We start from the raw sequence: 20,921 nt of genomic DNA, 5'->3' as shown, positions 1-20,921 counted from the left end.
GAAGAGGTGATTAAGTTAAAGATCTTGAGATAAGGGAGATTACCCTGGTGGCCTCAAAATAAGCACAAGGGTTCTTAACTGAAAAAGAAGCAGGAGAGTCAGAGGACAAGTGAAGACAGAAGATCAGAGTAGAGATCTCTGGCTTTAAGGTGGAAGGGGACCATGAGCCAAGGAATGCAGGCAGCCTTTAGAAGCTGGAAAAGACAAGGAATATTCTCCCCTAGAGCCTCCAGAAGGAGCACGGCCATGCCAACAAACTGATTTTAGTTCATAAGGCCTATTTTGGGCTTCTAACTGCCAGAGCTGTAAGATAAATGTATCTGTGTTATTTTAAGCCACTCAGTTTGTGGTAATTTGTTAGAGCAGCAACAGAAAACTAATACACCCACCTTAAAACGAAAAAAATGGAAAAACAAACTAAATATTTTTTTTAAGATTTTATTTATTTATTTATTCATGAGAGACACAGAAAGAGAGGCAGAGACATAGGCAGAGGGAGAAGCAGGCTCCCTGCGGAGCCTGATGCGGGACTCAATCCCTGGACCCTGTGATCACAACCTGAGCCTAAGGCAGACACTCAACCACTGAGCCACCCAGGTATCCCCAAAACTAAAACTCAAGGAAAATACAGTTGGCTTCAAGGAAACTCTCAGGATTCCCCACTGTAACAAGAATCTATTCTCCAGAGTAAGCCTGCCAAAGAGACCACCTAGTGATTTTTCTGCTATCTTGCCTTAAGGACTGTTTGTTGATAGGCTAGGTGATTCTCCCATTCCCATCCTCCAGAAGATAACTTGGTCTGCTTCTTCCCTTCCCCTTGCTCAATCCAGTGGAGGATTTCTCTAGGAAGATGTTAAACTCACCTACGGGCCACCTCTTCCCCGCATGAGGCCGGAGGCCAAGAAAAGGCCAGTGTTATCTAGGAATTCTTACTGATTGGTGGATGACAGCTGAGCGTGTGAATGCTGGGCTCTGATTGGGATCTATATTTATAGGAAATACTCCCCCCATCAGGTGTGTCCCATTGAATGCAGCCAACTACTAATGTTGGAAAACATCATAGATAAGACTGCAACTGAGGAGTCCCAGAGATTCACTATCCTAAGGTCTCTCTAGTCTCTGCTGTGTCCTTTGAAAACAGAGAACGAAAAAATATAGATCACTCACATCATCCATGAAAATCAATTGCAGCTGGATTACAAATGTAAGCAAACACAGAGAAACTACTATACAAGTATTAGAAAACACAGAAGAATGCTTTATGACCTTGGCATATGGAAGACCTTATTAAATAAAACACAGAAATCATGGGATCCCTGGGTGGCGCAGCGGTTAAGCGCCTGCCTTTGGCCCAGGGCGCGATCCTGGAGACCCAGGATCGAATCCCACATCGGGCTCCCGGTGCATGGAGCCTGCTTCTCCCTCTGCCTGTGTCTCTGCACCTCTCTCTCTCTCTCTCTCTGTGACTATCATAAATAAATAAAAATTAAAAAAAAAAAAAACACAGAAATCAAAAGCCAAAAAAGACTGATTAATCTGACCTCAAAACTTAAAACTTCTATTCAATAAGATACCATAAAAAATTAAAAGGCAAGATATAGACTGGGAGAAAATATTTGCAAGATGTATAGTAAAAGACTAATATTTCCCTTTAATTATCCTGGCTAAGAGTAAACCAACACAGAAAAACAAGTAAAGGATATGAGCAAGCATATCTCAGAAAAAATACAAATGGCCAGTAAACATATGAATGGATGTTCAGCTTCTCTATTAATCAGATTACTAAGAATAAAACAATGAGATTCTACTTTCTACCTATCATATTTGCAAAATTTAAAGTTTGGTAATATTCAGTGTTGGGAAGAGTAAGCAGAAATGACAACTTACAAACTGCTGGAGAGAACATAAACTAGTATAGCAATATTGGAGGGACACTGGGAAGTACCTACTAAGATTACAAATGGATATAGTTTATGACACCACTCCTAGATATATGTAGAGAAGATGTTCAGATGTTCTCAGAATGTGGTTCATAGTTCCCTGGTGGTTCCCAAGATCCTTTCAGAGGGTCTATGAGATTCAAAACTATTTTCATAATAGTATTAATATGTCGTTTGCCTTTGGGGGCGCCTGGGTGGCTCAATCAGTTATGCATCCAACTCCTGATTTTGGCTCAGGGTTGTGAGTTTGAGCCCATCAGCCTCTGTGCCCAGCGGATAGTCTGTTCAAGATTCTCTCCCGATCCCTCTGCCCACCCCCGCTACCAGCACTCGCTCTCTCTAAAAATAAATAAATAAATCTTTTTTAAAAAAGAGGGATCCCTGGGTGGCGCAGCCGTTTGGCGCCTGCCTTTGGCCCAGGGTGTGATCCTGGAGACCCCGGATCGAATCCCACATCGGGCTCCCGGTGCATGGAGCCTGCTTCTCCCTCTGCCTGTGTCTCTGCCTCTCTCTCTCTCTCTCTATCATAAATAAATAAATAAATAAATAAATAAATAAATAAATAAATAAATAAATTTATTTTAAAAAAAATAAAAAATAAAAAAGATGTTGCTTGCCTTTTTCTTTTACTGCGTTGATATTTGCACTGTTGATGCAAAAGGAAAGATGAGAAGAAAAAAAAGCAAAGGTGTGTAAAACTGCTGGTGCCTTAAAGCTCATCAAAAGGAGTGGCACTGAACTGTACTGTGTCATTGTATTTTTTCATCATCATACACTTAAGAATGTCCTTGATAAAGCAGTAAAAGTTATTAAGACCTCCATGCCTAAATACATGGCTTTCTAATATTCTGTGTAACAAAACAGGAAGTACAGATAAAACACTTCTATTGCATACTAAAGTACAATGGTTGTCCCATGAAAAAGCACTTGTCAGATGTGAGCTGAAGTCACTTTTTCATGGAATGATGCCATTTTTCTTGAAATAACAACTAACAGATAAACTGTGGCTATTCAGACTTGGATATCTGGCAGGTACTTTCTCAGAAATAAAGTGGGCCTGTCACTGCAAGAAAAACAACTGATAGTATCTGGTGCTAATAGTAAAATTTGAGCTGTTTTTTTTTTTTAATTTTTTATTGGAGTTCAATTTGCCAACATATAGCATAACACCCAGTGATTTGAGCTGTTTTTTAACAAGTTATTTATTTATTTATTTGAGAAAGAGGGAGAGCACGAGCAAGGGAAGAGGCAGAGGCAGTGAGAGAAGCAGACCCCCTACTGAGCAGGGAGCCCAACGTGGGTCTTGATCCCAAGACTCTGGGATCATGATATGAGCTAAAGGCAGACACTTATCGGACTGAGCCACCCAGGCACCCCAAAATTTGAGCTTTCAAGCAAAATTGGAACTTTGGAAAACTTGCACCTCCACCACAGGCTTGGCAGCTTTCCAATACTTAAAGACTTTTCTGGTAAGAGCAGTGGTGATATTAATGTAATTTTTGACACTGTATAATGAACTGTATCAATACTTGAAAGATCTGCATAACTCAGTGAACCAATATTTTCAAATTGCCAATGCATTATGTTATAAAATCCTGCATGGGTAAAAAACATGTTAAAGTACAAGGCAGACCAATGGATTTTAATGTAACAAAATATGAAAAGTTTATTTATATGATTGATATGGTTTCAAAATTCACACTAAAAGTAATCTTTGAGAAACTATCACTTGTTGAGGATTGATGTAAAAAATATCCACAATTACCTAAAAAGGCTATTAAACTACTTGTTTTTCTAATTACACATCTGTGTGATACATACTTCAACCAAAACGTCATAATAGATCAAAGGTAGAAGCAGGTATGAGAACCCAGAGGTCTCCTATTAAGTCTATTAAAGAGACTTTCAGAAAATGTAATGCAATTTTACTGTTCTAATATTTTTTGCTTTGGAAAAGTTATTTTTCATTTAAAAATATTATTTATGTTAACATGTAATGGTTTTACTGCTGTTATTTTTAATGAATATTTTTTCTTTTAATTTGTAATACATTGAACAGTGGTAGATATAAACCCACATAAATAAATATAAGAAATAGTGAAAGGGATTATTAGGGAAAGGAGGGGAACTGAGTGGGTAAAATTAGAGAGGGAGACAAACCATGAGAGACTCCTAACTCTGGGAAAGGAACAAAGGGTAGCGGAAGGGGGGGTGGGGGGGGTGGGGGAGGTTGGGGTAACTGGGTGACGGGCATTGAGGAGGGGACTTGATGAGCACTGGGTGTTCTACTATATGTTGGTATATCGAATTTCAATAAAACAAATTTAAAAAAAGAATAAGAGAAGAAAGTAGCTTTGTACAGGTTGGGGTTGGGCTAGATAGATGATGGGTATTAAGAGGGTAGTTATGATGAGCACTGGGTATTGAATGTTAAGTGATGAATCACTGAATTCTACTCTTGAAACCAATATTGCACTGTATGTTAACTAACTAGAATTTAAATTTAAAAAATTGAAAAGAAAAAAATAGTCTTAGGAGTCTTTTTGATCCTGAGATCAAAAAGTTTGAGAATTACTGCCTTAGAGAAATTCTGACAAGGAGCTTTGATCAGGAATGTTCATTGCAGTAATACTTATAAAAGCAAAAAATCGGAAAAACCAAGTAGTCTATCAATAAGGAATGGTTAAATAATCCTGTTAATAACCATACCATGGCATATTATGCCACTTAAAAAAAGAAGTGAGGAATCCCTGGGTAGCGCAGCGGTTTAGCACCTGCCTTTGGCCCAGGGCGCGATCCTGGAGACCCGGGATCGAATCCCACATCGGGCTCCCGGTGCATGGAGCCTGCTTCTCCCTCTGCCTATGTCTCTGCCTCTCTCTCTCTCTCTCTCTCTGTGACTATCATAAATAAAAATTTAAAAAAAAATGAAGTGAATTTAGATGTAATGAAATAAAAATGTTTCCAAAATAATTTAAAAATTGCAAGACATGTACAGTAAGGTATAGTTTTTGTAGAAATAAAAACACAACATTGTATCTTTTCAACAAATAAACAACTAAGACCTGGAAGGCTACCTAGATACACAGCAAACTGTAAAGAGCTGCTAGCTGTGGGAAGGCAAAGGAGGACTAGGATGTGGGTAATAGCCAAAGTATACTTTAGCCCCATCTATGTGTAATGTTTTCGAGGGTTTTTTTCTTTTTAAAGGAGAATGTACTAGAGCAATTAAAAATAATGAGGAAGAAGGGATAAAGCAATAAGGTCAAGCCCAGACATTGAGGAAGAAAGGGGACTCGCTTTGAGTCCAGGCTGAGAGGACCAGTGTATTTGCTGCAGCGGTTGTGCAGCTCTGGAGTCTAGGAAGGAGGCAAGAGGGGTGAAATCAAGCGACCGAAGGTATGGTTGGCGAAATGGTGATGGCCACCTGGATGGCAGAACTTTCTGGGTCAGCCACCTCCCACTTCCTTCCCAGGATTTAATACAAAGAAGGCCTTCAGGACCGCAGAGGTCAGCCGGAAACGCTTCCGCCATCACGAATCTCGCCCGGATGCCCGCCAATTCTTATCCTATTCCCGGTCCCTGATCCCTATTGCCCTGGCCCTAGGATCTCAGCGGCCACATCCGAGGAAGAGCTCTGGGCAGGAGATCTGCGGGCTAAGGGAATACAGCCTGAATAGCCACGGCACACCGGAAAACAATGAGACACTGAACGTGTGACCGAAAGACAGGGGGCGGAGGGTAGCCAGCAGCTACGTTGCGGGAGGATGCAGTTACCAAATAACCCACAGGAGCTCGGAGGAAACCGACTGATTCTCCCAGGTACTGCGGATAGGCTTCGCTTTCGAAAGCAGCGCCACAGCATTCCCATTGGTCTTCCGTCCCTGCCCAACCAGCAGCTCTCCCTATGGCCCGCCCCTCTATTAAGAGGCCAATCAGAGGAGGGCTTTGTGTTTCCCATTGCAGAGGACCAACTAAAAGCTTGTTCACTTCTGGCTGACGTGTAGACAGCCAACCAGAAGAGCCGAGGCCTGGTGACTCGGCCTCCTAGTTCAGTCACCATCTCGATCTAGGTCCCTGTCCTTCCCACCCCCCCCCACCCCCCCACCCCCCCCCACCCCCGTCCCTGGCTGGAATCTTAAGGTTTGAATCTGAGAGAAATAACAAAAAAAGGAGGTCCAAGCTGGAGAGATGGTGGCTCAAGAGGTAAAGCATATTTCCCAGAGTTTCCAAGGAGGTTGGTTCTGAGTTTAGATGAGTTTGTAATTGAGGTGTCAGCGCTGCTCTGGGGGTTGGCCTCGAGTATTGCCCACCTGAGGCAAGTATTGGTTGAGAGAGCGCCTCAGATAATGCTGCTTCGCCCCCATGCTAACTGCTTCACTTCCCCCCAGAGTCAGGTAGGAAGAAGCCTAGGAACATTAGGGCCTTTAATTAAGTGCTGGTTTATCTACAGTGAGGAGTGTTTAGGGATGCTCAATTAGCGACAAATACTGCTTCTAGAATGACTGAAATGAAGTGTGTGGGGAAACTTTCAAAAACCTGATAGCAGTATCATTACAACTAAAGGTTATCAGAGAATGCTAACAAACTAAGAAATACCATTTTCACCAAATAGTTTGGATAATTATCAGTTGTTTAATATTGTGCCATTCGTCAAAGAAACTTTTGGGCGCAGGGGGGTGGGGGTGGGGGTGGGGGCATGGCAATTTTTCCACTTTTGGTGAAACAGACATTTTCATTTGCTGTAAACCGGAGCTGAAACTGCACGTTTTAAAAGGGTAACTTAATACCTATCAAAATGTAACACACATCCTTTGATCCAGCAATTCGTTCTTTCAAAATCTATCCTACAGAAATACTTAAACACATGAGCAAGTTACTTGTAATAGTGATACTATTATTTGTAATAGTGAATGACTGGAGGCAAACTGAATCACTCAATTGTTTTACAACCATACCACGAAATGTTATGCTGCCATTTAAAAAAAATTAGGTAAATTTCCATATACTAATATGAAAGCAAGTCCACAATACATTGCAAAGTGTAAAAATTAAGTTGCAAAATAGTGCACATAATATTCCATTTTGTTAAAAAACTACATTCAAGTGTGTGGGTATTCGTAATGTGTATATGAGTATGTGTATATTAATACATATCTGTATATATTCACATACACATATCTATGCATAAAAAAAGGTCTGGGAAGACACATACCAAATTAAGTTATTCTGGAGAATGGGTATAGGGAGAGGGAATAAAGAGAAATCTTCACTTTTTACATATTTATGTCTTGTTTGAATTTTGTCAACTAGCATTAATTACTTTTGAATCTTTATCACCACAATGAAACATTTTAACAAAACAGGCACTTTTGTAATAGCAACAATCAGCAAAACTATCATTTCTACATTTTAAATAAGAATAATTTCAGATAGGAATGAGGTGACTATTTCATTCAAAATTTTCAGCTAGAGACCTAGGATAAAATTAGGGCAACTGTAAATCAATTCAACACTGAGCTTCAGTGTGGTACTTATGACCTGATACAACAGGATATGGGCAAACAAAATCTAATCAGGGTAAGTGAAGAGTCATTCATTTCTGGGAGAGAAAACTACATTACAACAAACTCAATCAAATGCAAAAAACTTTGCTTTCACCTTTTTGGTAGCATCACCTCCAGGGTTTACTCAACTCCTTAGGGCAACAGTTGGAAATCATAAAAATTTGAGATTTAAGATACCTCAGATATCATTCAGTCAAATCCCCTCATTTTACAATTGAGAAAACAGGCCCAGATTGGTGAAGCAATTTGCCTGTAGGTGCTATAGCCAGCTAAAAAACATAGCCAGGTCCAGAATGCAGGTTTCTCTTCTAGGTCCTTTCTACTTTCTACTTTCTCAGATCTTCCTGAGTCTATTCTGATGACATGTTATGAAATATTTTAAAGTCTTATGAATATTAGAGTCCCCTATACTTAAATTCTAGAATAAAAATGCATAGCAAAAGAAAAATCTATTAGCACAAATGATCAAAAGCTGACTGTATTTGGACAAATAACATTATTGGTAAAATAACATTTTCTTGAAAAGTAATGAATAGGGGCACCTGGATGGCTCAGTTGGTTAAGTGTCTGCCTTTGGCTCAAGTCATGATCTCAGGGTCCAGGGATTGAGCCCTGCCCTGCCTACCACAGGGCTGCTTGCTCAGGGAGGAGTTGGCTTCTCTCTCTCCCTCTGCCCCTCCCCCCAGCTCATGCTCTATCTCCTGCGCTCTCTTTCTCAAATAAAATAATCTTTTTTTAAAAAAAGAACTACTATTTTATCTAATTTCTAATTGATCTTCAACTGGCAGTGCCTCTTAATCTTTTATGTCTCTATATCACGTAGTTGATGATCTATATACAAACATTTAAAACCACTGTAGGAAAAACCTATTTAAAGAAAACTTGCAGGGATCCCTGGGTGGCTCAAAGGTTTAGCACCTGCCTTCGGCCCAGGGCGAAATCCTGGAGTTCCAGGATCGAGTTCCAGGATCGAGTTCCAGGATCGAGTCCCAGGATGAGTCTCATATCAGGCTCCCTGCATGGAACCGGCTTCTCCCTCTGCCTGTGTCTCTGCCTCTCTCTCTCTCTCTCTCTCAGATAAATAAATAAAATCTTTTTTAAAAAAGAAAGAAAACTTGCTGTGATTTAAAGAATCCTTTATTCTGTGGAATGTTAATAATTACCTAATTTTTTTTTTTGTAAGGAATGAATTTTCTATTCTCAAAAGAATGGATGGCAGGCAGACAGATGGATAGAAAGATAGGCAAGTAGGCAGACAAGAAGGAGAAAGAAAATAAAAGTAAAACTAGGAACAACTATTTTTTTGTACAAGAAAAGTAAAACAAAAGATAAGAGGAATGAAGGGTGATGGGTGGTCGGGAAGGGAGTGGCAGAGAACCACAAGCTAAATTAGTCACAAAGTGTTTATATTTTAAAAGTAAACTTGAATATTGTGATGTATAAATGGACTAACAACCACTTAACCTGCAGGCTATAATTAAAGTAGTGTCCAGTTTTAGACTCTGACTTAGGGACATGTAAGGACCTTGGAGAGATTTCAGAATAATAACGGTAAAAGGGTAAAAAAATGAGCAAAGTGAGGAAAAATTAGAACTGTTACTATGTCTAAGATGAGAAAACCAGGGGTGACTCAAAAGTCCTCAGGAGGGCAGCCTGGGTGGCTCAGCGGTTTAGTGCTGCCTTCGGCCCAGGGCCTGATCCTGGAGACCCAGGATCGAGTCCCACGTAAGGCACCCTGAACGGAGCCTGCTTCTCCCTCTGCCTGTCTCTGCCTCTCCCTCTCCCTCTCTCTCTCTGTGTCTCTAATAAATAAATAAATAAAATCTTTAAAAAAAGAAAAAAAAGTCCTCACGATATGAAAAAATATCCATTTCAGTGAACAGCTGGTCTACACTTCCACAGTAGAAAATAATTTTACTTAAATTATGACAGCATATATTTGAAGATGGAAGTGTCTCACCTAGGATGTCTCATCAAACAAAAACTACATAGAAACCTGAATGCTGTTCACCTCTCCCACCCTTTGCTAGCTCAACTCCTCATCTCAAAGAATGGGTCAAAGGGTAGATAAGGCATCAGAATGTAAAGATTCAGTTTTCTTTTGGGTCTAGCTACATAGCTACTATGTTTAAAATTTTTTGTTAGCCTTTGGCCCCCAGGTCCCAGATGTAAGGTTGTGCTGTTTCTATGCTATGGATAAAAGAGTAACAAATTAGTAACAAATACCTAGATACATGCATAAACTTGAATTCCCATAAAAGAATGCTTATTCTCAGTGTTGATGGGTAAGAGGGCTTGGATTTGGGGTTCTTTCAGGACCCAGTTACTGTGCTAACATGACCCATTTGATTCCAAAGAAAGAATTTAACTGACCTGATATTAAAAAGAAAGAAATAAACTGGACAACTAGATGTGCCTGGACCTCTTATTTTGTTTCTAGCATTTGTCTTATTTAGACATCTCCTACAATAAGGAATAAGCATAAAGTCTATGAAGAAAGAGAATGTAATCATATTTTATTTGTACCATGACCACCCCACCCCACCCCAGTCCAACTTTTAGCATAAGCCTGGGCACACAGAAGGCTAAGAATTGGTACTTGTTAAATGAATGTAATGTGTCTAAAATTCTACAAGTTGCTTTTTCTAGTTATTCTCTAATTCATTCTCTAATGCTGCTGCCTATGAAGGTTGCATTTGTCTCATTACTCTTCCTTTCTCTTATCTCACCGAAACTTTTCTTCCCTATTCCTTCAGATACCTTTAATCATCTAACTCCTAAACTACCAAAACCTCTCAACTTCCTCAATTCATCCCCTACTCTTCTATTTACACCCAAGTACACTGTTATGTCACCTTAATTCATAATGTTTGACCATATCACTTTCTATACCTTCTTTCTCTGCTCAAGTACATGACTAAAACTAGCTTTGACTCCCCAGATAACAAGACTCCTACCTCCTCTCATTCCAAACCTTTACTAAAACCCACTTTGTATAGGAAGCCATTTCAGAACACATCGGTCAGATGAAAATAACCACCTATCAAAAGTTCTCATAGTTGGGTAGCCCGGGTGGCTCAGCAGTGTAGCGCCGGCTTCAGCCCAGGGTGTGATCCTGGAGACCAGGGATGGAGTTCCATGTCAGGCTCCATGCATGGAGCCTGCTTCTCCCTCTGCCTCTCTCTCTCTCTCTGTGTGTCTTTCATGAATAAATAAAATATTTTTAAAAAGTTCTCATAGTTAAGAAAAAAAAGTTCTCAAGAGTTCATTCACTTTTCTGCCTGCATCAAAGCTATTTGAAAGAAAATAGCGTTAGGGTGCCTGGGTGGCTTAGTCAGTTAAGCATCTGCCTTGGGTGCAGGTTGTGATCCCAGGGTCCTGGGATCAAGCCCTGCATCAGGCTCCCTGCTCACAGAGGCGCCTGCTTCTCCCTCTTGCTCTCTGCCCCTCCCCCAACTCATGTTCTCTCTTGCTCACTCTGTTCTCTCTACTAAGTAAATAAGTAAACTTAAAAAAAGAAAATAGTCTCAATTGAAGTATAAAACCTATGAAATAGTGTTTGTAGGTGGTATGTTGGAGGATGAGCACGTGCACACACGTTTACGTACACATATAGCATATGCATATATATGCATACACACACACAATAAATATATTCTGCCCAAATTAGAACCCACAAGCTTAAAACCCAAATTTGCTAAATCTAAACCACAGGTATTGAGCTCTATAGCTACTTCCTGCAAATAGATGCATTACCTCTGACAAAGTCAATTGGGAGTTGCAAAGATAGGTAACTATTGCTACAGGCAGCTAGGATTCTAGTTTTTTTTTTTTATTTAAATGTAAAACTTATCACCTCAGGACACTGACCATGTTGTATGATTTCTGCACAATACCAAGACTATCCTAGACACTAAAAAATACTATATTTACAACTTAAGCAGGAAAACAGAGGCTTGCTTCACAGTGGTTTAATATGAACAGAGTTGAATATGACATTGTCTGACAGAAGAATGAACAGTTTGCTGAATAAAAGCCCCGAGTCAGGATATATACACAGCAGAAATGGGGCCTCAGGCTTTCAGCACTTGTTGCACAATGAAAGAAGAACTCTTAAAAAAAGTCAATAACAGAAGATACAAAAGGCAGCAACAACACCAACACTGGGGAGGTGGGAAAGGGAGCAGAGACTCTCTAGGGGCTACTCAGCCCCTGGTACAGGCTCAGCAGGTGGAGAGCTGATCTGTCTCAGGGAACCTCAACATTTAGAAGGACTCCAAATCCTATGTCAAAATCCAATCCTAATTTCTCTTTTCAGGGTCTTGTCAGACTCCATAATCCTTTTCTCCAAGACCCCATATAGAGAATTCCAATCCTTCCATGATAGAGAGTCTAAGGGAAGAGTCCATACTTTTGACATGACACCAGTTAATTTGCTCCCACCCCACCACTGGAGATGGATATCAGGCCCCAGCAAACAAACCATCACCTCCCAGACAGAAGCCCAGGAAAGCTGCTTCAGACTCTAAGACTTGGGACATCCACACCCAGCTGCTATCTCTAGCTCAAATTCTGGGGAAGATGCTGGAGTTCTACAGGAAACATGTGCAGGCAGTTCAATAACCCTGTGACCAATCTGGGGAGGTCAGTGACAACTCTTGCCCCTGAGCCCCATTCAACAGCTCAAAGTGCTTAGAAGTCAGAGACTGTGGTTTGTTCACGTGCTTCTGCCCCATGGCAGCACTAAATGGGATGGGGGGAAGGGAGAATGGAAGGAGGAGGGTGGTGATACCCTTCCCTACCACTGGGAGGTACCTAGAAAATGATCCACTCCCACCCTTTGGGGAGTTACCTGGCAGTGGTGAGTTGCCCCCACCCCTCAAGCCACCAAACCTGCAAGGCTAACATGTAAAGTAGCAAGGGCTTGGGGAGGAACTGCTGGCCCATACTGACTCACCTGCTGATGAGCAAGAACAGGCAGCCAGAGCGGGGAGCCACAAAAGAGAGGGGCTAGACAATAAGAATTCTCCTACTGCCCTATGGCTTTCTTCTGACTGAAGCAGCCATGATGAGGGGCCCAGAAAACCCACACATCTTGCTCCACACAACAGACTGCTTAAACTCTAGGAGGATTTACTGCCATGAAAAGCAACAAGGAAGAGAAAGTAACAAAAGAAACTGTTGAGAAAACTGGGAGCAGGCCTAGAGAAAACAAGGAGAACATTTAGGTCTCTACCACCTTCCCCAAAAGGAAAAAGTTCATGCAGATAGGAAATGCAGGGTTGTTCCCTGCTCAGCGTTCCTGGTTAAACCTAAGAGTAAGAAAATCCCCTGGACTTGCAGCATCAGTATGTATCCAAGTGTATCCAGCACAAGACCCGCCCCCCCCATAAGATTAGCCTTCTGGCATGGGTAAATTGCCTTCTAATCCAATCCCCCCACCCGCACCCCAAGCAAAGGGCATCTGCCTGTGGTTCCCATCTCTCCTTAAAAAAGAGGATCATAGCAGTGTGCCCACGGTGTAGTCAGGTACCAAGAAATATAATGCCAGACAGTTTATCAGGCCAGGGGATGGGCAGCCAACTTCAGATCAAAGAAGGAGAGAGAGGCTTAGTGTAAAAATCAATGTCATTTTCAGCAGGAAAGTAGAGGGCAAGTGGTGAGAGGGGCTCCTACTGGCGCACCTTCCCGGGGACGTAGTTCCTGTCAATTGCCTCCTCCTGCAGGAACATGTGTAGGCAGCGTTCGTTCTGAGCCAGTGGGTGCCCAGCAATTCTATAAAGAGACCAAGATGGTTATCAGTAGTATTTGGGATCAGAGAGAATTCACAGAGTGACAGGGGTGTGGACAGGGGAAGAAGGGCAACGTCAGCTCTTTCAGAGGTTCAAGCAAGAAGAGGACAACAGGGCACCACTCCACCCTAATATTATATAGGAGAAGGGGGACAGAGAGGTAAAGCAGGGAGAAACCACCAAACACATCCAACATGCAGTACTTTCTCAGACCCTGAGGTACAGGATCAGAATTCTGCTCAAAGGAACGGAGTCTTACGATCCAGTCAGCTCAGCACACAACTAGCATCACATCTTATTACAAAGAGGAGACAGACAAAACATATAAAGACCATGATGGCAAAAGCAGCAAGAAGAGTCCCCAAGAACTTGGCTTACTTGTTAATAAACTGCTCGAGGCCCTGCCTCCTTTCTTCAATGAAGGACTCTTCAAAGATCCCTTCATCTCCTCGAAAAGGGAGCTGACGCTTCAAGGCTTTCCCAGGCAGTGGTGGTACTACAATCTGCAGGCAGATGCAAAATATCAACCACATGAGAGAGGATGAAGAGGGAATGAGGTGGTGAAACACTGTATACTTAATTTCCTATTAGGCAAGGTCTATCTTATCCCACAGCCAGCAACTTGTAAGAACTGAGACCATAAGAGCAGCCAAGATGGCTCAGGTCAAAAACCAACTGATTTTATGATAGGACTGGCCTTCTACCTCAAAAGAAAGAAAGGAAATAAACTCAAATATTCCTCACTCTCTTTAACAATCCACTAGCATCCACTAATTTAGCTAGGCCTTCCCTGACACTATACTTTACATTTTTAGCATCTATAGGAGTTTAAGTTATATGACTTTACTAGCCACTGATTCAAGTGATACGTTTTCTTTAAAATTTGTCCTGCACTTCACCGCTTTCAATTCAAGTTTAAAGGGTTATCACCCAGATCCAATGTGTTGGGATTTGATAGTGTTTAGCCCCCCCCACCCCCCCGCTGCCTTTAAGATTTTATAGACTATGATCTTATGCCTTCTCAGGCTATGTAGATATCCTCCTCCTAGGATCCCACACAGGGAATGGGGTCATACCTTACTATCTCGCTCCAGCTCATTCTTTAGCCACTCGAAGTCACTGTAGCGCCGCCGTACACAGGACTCCTTCAGCTTGAAGATAGGTAGGTTTGTCTATGGGGAAGGAAAATGAGAGAAGAGAGATGGTAACTAATGTTCAGCCTGTGGTGGCCACCTGTCACAACCACTTAGGTCCCAAAGAAGAAATAATTCCTGTGAACCATGTTCCTATAACTCCTTTAACACCAGGTAAATTACCTTTAACACCAGGTAAATCACCAGGTAAATTACCAATCCTTACCACATCCAGCCTTGTCACAGTTGGTGATTAGAAGTCCCTTGCTGCTTAGAATTTATCCTAAAAATAGATTTGAAGTCGTATGCAAATATATATGTACAAGGAGTTTCACTGTACTTTATTTGTAATAATTAATTAATGTTCACCAATATGTAATAGGTTAAATAAATTACAGTATGTTTATACAGTGGAATTACTGTACAGCTATAAAGAGAATGTAAACTACATATGAGCCTGTAGGGGAATATATTAAGCATTAAAATCAAGGTACTGAACAGTACATACAGCTTGCCTGTGTGTTGTTTTTTCCTATTTGGTTTTAAAAAGGGATATGTATATTTACCCAAAGAAAATGAAAACACTAATTCAAAAAGATATATGCATGCCTTTGTTTACTGCACATTATTTACAACAGCCAAGATATGGAAGCAACCCAAGCGTCTATCAAGAGATGAGTGGATAAAGATGTGATATACACACAAACACACACACAGAGTGGATAAAGATGTGCTATACACACACACACATACACACATACACACACATATACAGGAATAATACTCAGCCATAAAAAAAGATGAGATCTTGCCATTTGCAACAACCTGGCTAGACATAGAGAGTATTATGCTAAGGGAAATGAGTCAGACAGAGAAAGACAAATACCATTTAATTCACTTACATGTGGAATCTAAAAAATAAAACAAACAAAAAGCAGAAACAGACCCATAAATACAGAGAACAAACTGTTGATTGCCAGAGCGGAGGTGGGTGGAGGTATGGGCAAAATGGGTGAATGAGAGTGGGAGATATAGGCTTCTAGTTATGGAATGAGGGGATCCCTGGGTGGCACAGCGGTTTGGCGCCTGCCTTTGGCCCAGGGTGCGATTCTGGAGACCCGGGATCGAATCCCACGTCGGGCTCCCTGTGCATGGAGCCTGCTTCTCCCTCTGCCTGTGTCTCTGCCTCTCTCTCTCTCTCTCTCTCTCTCTCTGACTATCATAAATAAAAAAAAATTAGTTATGGAATGAATAAGTCATGGGGATAACAGCATAGGGAATATAGTCAATGGTATTGTAATAGTGTTGAATGGTGACAGATGGCAGCTATAGTTGTGGTGAGCATAGCATAATGTAAAACTTGTCAGATCACTATGTGTAACACCTGAAACTAATGTAACATTGTGTGTCAACTATATTTCAACCATAAAGGGGATATGTGGGTGCCAGGGTGGCTCAGTCGGTTAAGCATCCAACTGTTGATCTTGGCTCAGGTCTTGATCCCATGGCTGTTGAGTTTGAGCCCTGTGTTGGGCTCCATGCTAGGCGTGGAGCCTGCTTTACAAAGGGGAGGGAAATATGTGTATATATTTATATTTATGAATAAAATGTTTATTCATAAATAATAGTGATTGAATTTGGAGTATAAGACTAAACACTTGGTTGGAACGGGTGGGAGGGTCACATTTTTCACTGGACGATTTGAATTTATCACATGCTCATATTACATTTTCTTTTTTTTTTAATTTTTATTTATTTATGATGGTCACACAGAGAGAGAGAGAGGCAGAGACACAGGCAGAGGGAGAAGCAGGCTCCATGCACTGGGAGCCCGATATGGGATTCGATCCCGGGTCTCCAGGATTGCGCCCTGGGCCAAAGGCAGGCGCCAAACCGCTGTGCCACCCAGGGATCCCTCATATTACATTTTCAATTGAAAAGTGAATTTAAGTTCCCTGTAAAGAACAATAGAAAAGCACCTCCAAGGTATGCCTTCCTCAGCTTTTCCTATCCAAATTCTCTCCATTCTGCATGTCCCAGCTCAAGTCCCATTTCATCCAGGAAATCTTTCCTGAGAGCACCAGCTTAATTTACTGGTCTCTCTCTCTTCTACACTTCTATGACATTTATACTTTAGTAGTGCCTGACACACTATTGGTTTATGCATCATGTTAGTCTTGCTACTTAACTAAACTGTAATTTCATTGAAATCAGGAGCCGTGACTACTTCTGCATTTCCCTAAATGCAGACTATGCAAATCACTCAGTAAATACTCAATTTATTAATAGAGGCCCTATGTATCTGTTTACCCTCTCCTTGTCTAGAAAGCACAGCAGAAATAGCAATTATATTAAGTTGGCTTACCATTGCCTGCTCTCTGATATAAATCAGCTTATTCCCACATCTTACTCACTGACAATTTTCCCAAGGCTCTAATGGTGACAGGAACTACCAACAAACCAAAAGCCCTGATCCTCACTCCTGTCTACGAGTTCTAAATAGAAACGGCCAACCACATGTATTAAGACTGACTAAATTTCCCAACAGCCAATCCATATCAGCAGATGGAAATAAAAGGAACTTAGTTTCTCTCCTTTATCCACAACTGCCTCAGGGCAGGAAAAGAATATCTTCAAGCTATGTTAGTGCTTCACACAGTCCTCACTACACCATGCTTTGTAGCCCTCATGTCTGGAAATTATCTTTCCAGGATCCAGTTCTAGGTAAAGGTCATCAAAAGCTAAATAACTAACCAACTTACATCAGTTACAACTCTATCCAGGATCAAGGTTCAAGGAATGTCAATAAGTTAAAGGAGGGTGAGATACAGGTAAAGCAATATTTCATTACAACCTTTTCTTTAGGAGAATAAATAAAAAACTGGAAACAGTAGTTTCTTTGGAAAAGGGAACCTCTAGAAAACAGAAGGAAGGAGGAAGACCTGGTTTCTACAGTGTATCTTTTTTTGTATCTTTTGAATTTTGTACCATGTGCATATATTAACCAAACAAAATAAACCTTTATAGAGCACATTCTCAGAATCCTGCAAGAAATCTGCATATGTATCAAATCATCACACAATATACCTTAAACTTACACAATGTTATATGTCAATAACATCTCAATAAAGCTGGGGAAGGAATAATCCTGCATGGAAAAAAGAGTGCTTTGGTATCATCTGATTCTAGGTTTCCACCAGAGTTCATTACAAATACTGTTATCCCCAAACAGAACCTTAACTAGTAGGCTTTTACAGAAGCCTACAGAAGCCAACAGAAGGACCAAAGAAAAGGGGGAAAACTCTGAGTAGATTCTTCCAAGACACAGTGAAACCACCCACTGCCATTTTGTGGACTTCCTCCTTTGACTCACAAAAATCCTATTCTTTCCCTACCCGCATAGGATGATGACAATAATGACCGTTCATCTCAGCACCTAGCCATCCAAGGAAGTGGCTACTGTGTACTAAGTAAAATAATCTCCCAGCTCCATGCTATAAATCATATAAGGAAGACAGGATTGTGTAGTACAGGATATAGGAAGTCCTTTGGCTCTGATCAACACAAAGTCAAGGGAAAGGAAAGAAACAAAGTTCAAGTCCACAGGACAACCGACATTTGAGAGTTCACACACGTCATGTGAAGTCACCAGGACACCTCTCCAGACTCCTCATTTCTTGGGATAGTGGGGGGGGGGATTCTTTCCTGAGCAAAATAAAAGAGAACAGCTTCAGAAATATTTAACTATTAAACTAAGAAAAAGAAAGTCAGTGTTATCTACTTCTACCATACACAATGCCTAACTCTCAAAGCCCATTCTCTAAGTCTCATGTTCCTTTATAATGCCTACCATGATAAACCACCTAAAATAGCAATTAAAAATCAAATATTTCAACTTTTCCCTAAAACTGACTTCAATTAAAATAGTAAAAGCCGAGATGGCCATACAAATTAACATAAACAGTACAAATTAACTCAAACCCAGAGAACCAGGAACTGTCATCAACTCTATCATCACTGTACAATTAAAAATTGTGGAAAAGGCAGATGAAAAGCTTAATGGGTAAAATAAAAAATTGCATACTAAAGCTCTGCAACTAAGCACTGCCAAAGAGACTAAAGTGTAGTGGGAAGAGTATGGTGGGCTTTAGGGTCAGACAGACCTGGGTTCAAATCCCAGCCCTGCCACTTATTAGGTATTTGTAACTGGGCAAGTTACTAAAACTGCATTCCTCCTCAGTTTCCTACCTGTAGAATGTCATTTTTGTAAGGATTTAGAAACGAAAACCTAGTTAAGTGCCTGGCACATAGTAGGCATTAGATGAACAGTCTCTGTTGTTATTAGAATGACTTAAGTAGTCAGGGTGCCTGGGTGGCTCAGTTGATTAAGTGTCTTGACTCTTGGTTTTGGCTCAAGTCATGATCTCAGTGTCTTGAGATCGAGCCCCATGGTTGAGCTCCACGCTCAGCAAGGAGTCGGCTTGGGACTCTCCCTCTTCCTATGCCCCTCCCCACTGCGTGTGCACATGCTCAATCTTTCTCTCTTTCTCTCACTCAAATAAATAAAAACAAATAAATAGAGCTATTTCATTCATAGTCACTAAGACTCTTGGGTAATGCATGGAGACATGGTCTCTAAAACCCCACAGTAGAGAATCCTTACATTGAACAAGTTTTGCCCAGGCTTCCTCAGGTAATTAAGTTTTCTACCACTAATAGTATTTTCAGGGATCTAACTTCCATTCTTCCCCAAAAAAGATGACTCCAAGTACTTTTTTAAAGACGAGTTTTTCTCAATTTTTGCTTTAATTTTCTTTCTTCAGTTTAGACTTTATCAAACTTGGAATTTGGAGATCATCATTTATGAATTAAATTTCAAAGCCCAGGCAGGAGACACACTCTCATTCAATTCATTCATTCATTCAAAAGTGAAACCACATACACTCTTTTAGGTCTTCAAATGCTGTTTGAGCAACATGCTGTCTATAGAGAATATTCTGGCCCTCTAGTCTGAGAAAAAACATAAGAAAAAATAGAAAATGGTTCTCCAACTTTTCTTGCCTGTAACCACTTCAACTGGGCAAAAGAACCTGCAAATCACTACTTTATCTGCACATTCCATCCTTGCAATGTGGACTAAGAATTAGAGAATAAAGTCCTCTGCAGTGCACATTGAAAGAAGCTACCCCTGGGGCAGTCCTGAAATGTCACATATTAAAGTAACCACAGATCATGGTCTTAATCCAAAAAGTTAATCTAAAACAGAAAGGGCAAATGGCCATATGCACACAGAAAGCCCAAATGGTAGCCAATACTCAAATAAACATCCCGGATACTTCAAATCTAAAGGATCAGCACAGGAGAAGAACACCAAGTGACAATCCACCAATCCCAATGCAAAGCCAGGCTTTACCATGAGAACAACATGTGGTACCTGAGAAAACTTAAGAAAAAAACATTTCTCTCCTTCAGATGCTAATTCTACACAAGTCTGGGTAGACTCAATCTCAAGGAGACTCCTTTTCTTATTTCTCCTCTACCAAGCCCGCTGGTCTCCCTTTCCCAGAGTCTATCTTCCCTTTATTCCAGGCTTTGCTTAAGTCCATCACCCCAGGGAGACCTCATTAGGAAGAAATTGGGGCGTCCTGCCCTCCCTCTTCAGATTGACTTCCCACAACCTAGTTTAGTTATGGGACCCAGTGATGTATCACCTTGGCTTTCCATCCCCCAGCCCTCCGCCACTCTGTCTTCCCTCCTTCTGTCGCTACAGTCCTATTTCCCTTTCTTCCTCACTGTAATCTTCTCCATGCTCCCCACCCTATCCAGCCATGCTTCACTTTTTGTCACAGGTACTTATTTGCCCTCACCCCAGTTCGACATCTCCCTCAGGAGTTTTCCATATCCTAGGGCCACAACCTAGTTTGGAGACGTCTCTCTAAACCTATGAAGCCCCTAACCCCCAAATGACCCCTCCAAGTGTTTTCGCCAATGTTAGTCGTCCGCATGGCAGCCCCCCCCGCCCCCGCCCTCCCCGCCCTCCCAGGCCGGCCGGCTGGTCCTCCCTCAGCTGTCTCCCTCACCCCGTGACTCACCCGCATGCGAACCTCATAGGTGGTGAAGCGCGCGCGGCCCACGCCCACCGTCTGTGGATTGAAGATGTCGATCTCCAGGAAGTTACTTGGCGGCCCGTAAGCATCGGTCAGGTCCTGCGGCTTCGAGTTAAGGCGCCGAGTGTCAGCCACTGCTGTGTCCGACATCTTTCCGAAGGAGAGACTGGGACCGGGGAAGGGGGTGGGGGACAGAGGCCGGAGGCAGGAGTGCGCACAGCCCCTCCCGTTTGCAAAATAACCAGCCAACCCACAGACAGCGGCGCCGCGCACGCGCGTCCACGCACGCACGCACGCACGCACGCGCAGGTTCCCTTGGCCCCGGGCCCGGCACCCTGAATAGCAGCCAAGTTGAGGGCTGTAAGTCCCATACTGTGGAGGC

At 41.7% G+C, this 20,921-nt stretch overlaps 1 protein-coding gene across 1 annotated transcript; it reads right to left on the bottom strand.

Moving 5' to 3' along the window:
* Nucleotides 1-11,463: 11,463 nt before the first annotated feature.
* On the bottom strand, nt 11,464-20,817 carry SNX12 (sorting nexin 12). The gene is made up of 4 exons (XM_072816884.1): nt 20,525-20,817; nt 14,376-14,471; nt 13,678-13,802; nt 11,464-13,282 (listed from the first exon to the last, which is right to left on the bottom strand). The coding sequence occupies exons 1-4, from the start codon at nt 20,687-20,689 to the stop codon at nt 13,180-13,182; spliced, it is 489 nt and encodes a 162-aa protein (XP_072672985.1). The 5' UTR covers nt 20,690-20,817; the 3' UTR covers nt 11,464-13,179.
* Between the last annotated feature and the right edge of the window lie 104 nt (nt 20,818-20,921).

Source organism: Canis lupus, chromosome X (assembly GCF_048164855.1).
Source record: "Canis lupus baileyi chromosome X, mCanLup2.hap1, whole genome shotgun sequence".
Lineage (NCBI taxonomy): Eukaryota > Metazoa > Chordata > Mammalia > Carnivora > Canidae > Canis > Canis lupus.
Note: the sequence above shows the minus strand (reverse complement) of the source record. Positions and strands in the feature narration are given on the sequence as shown.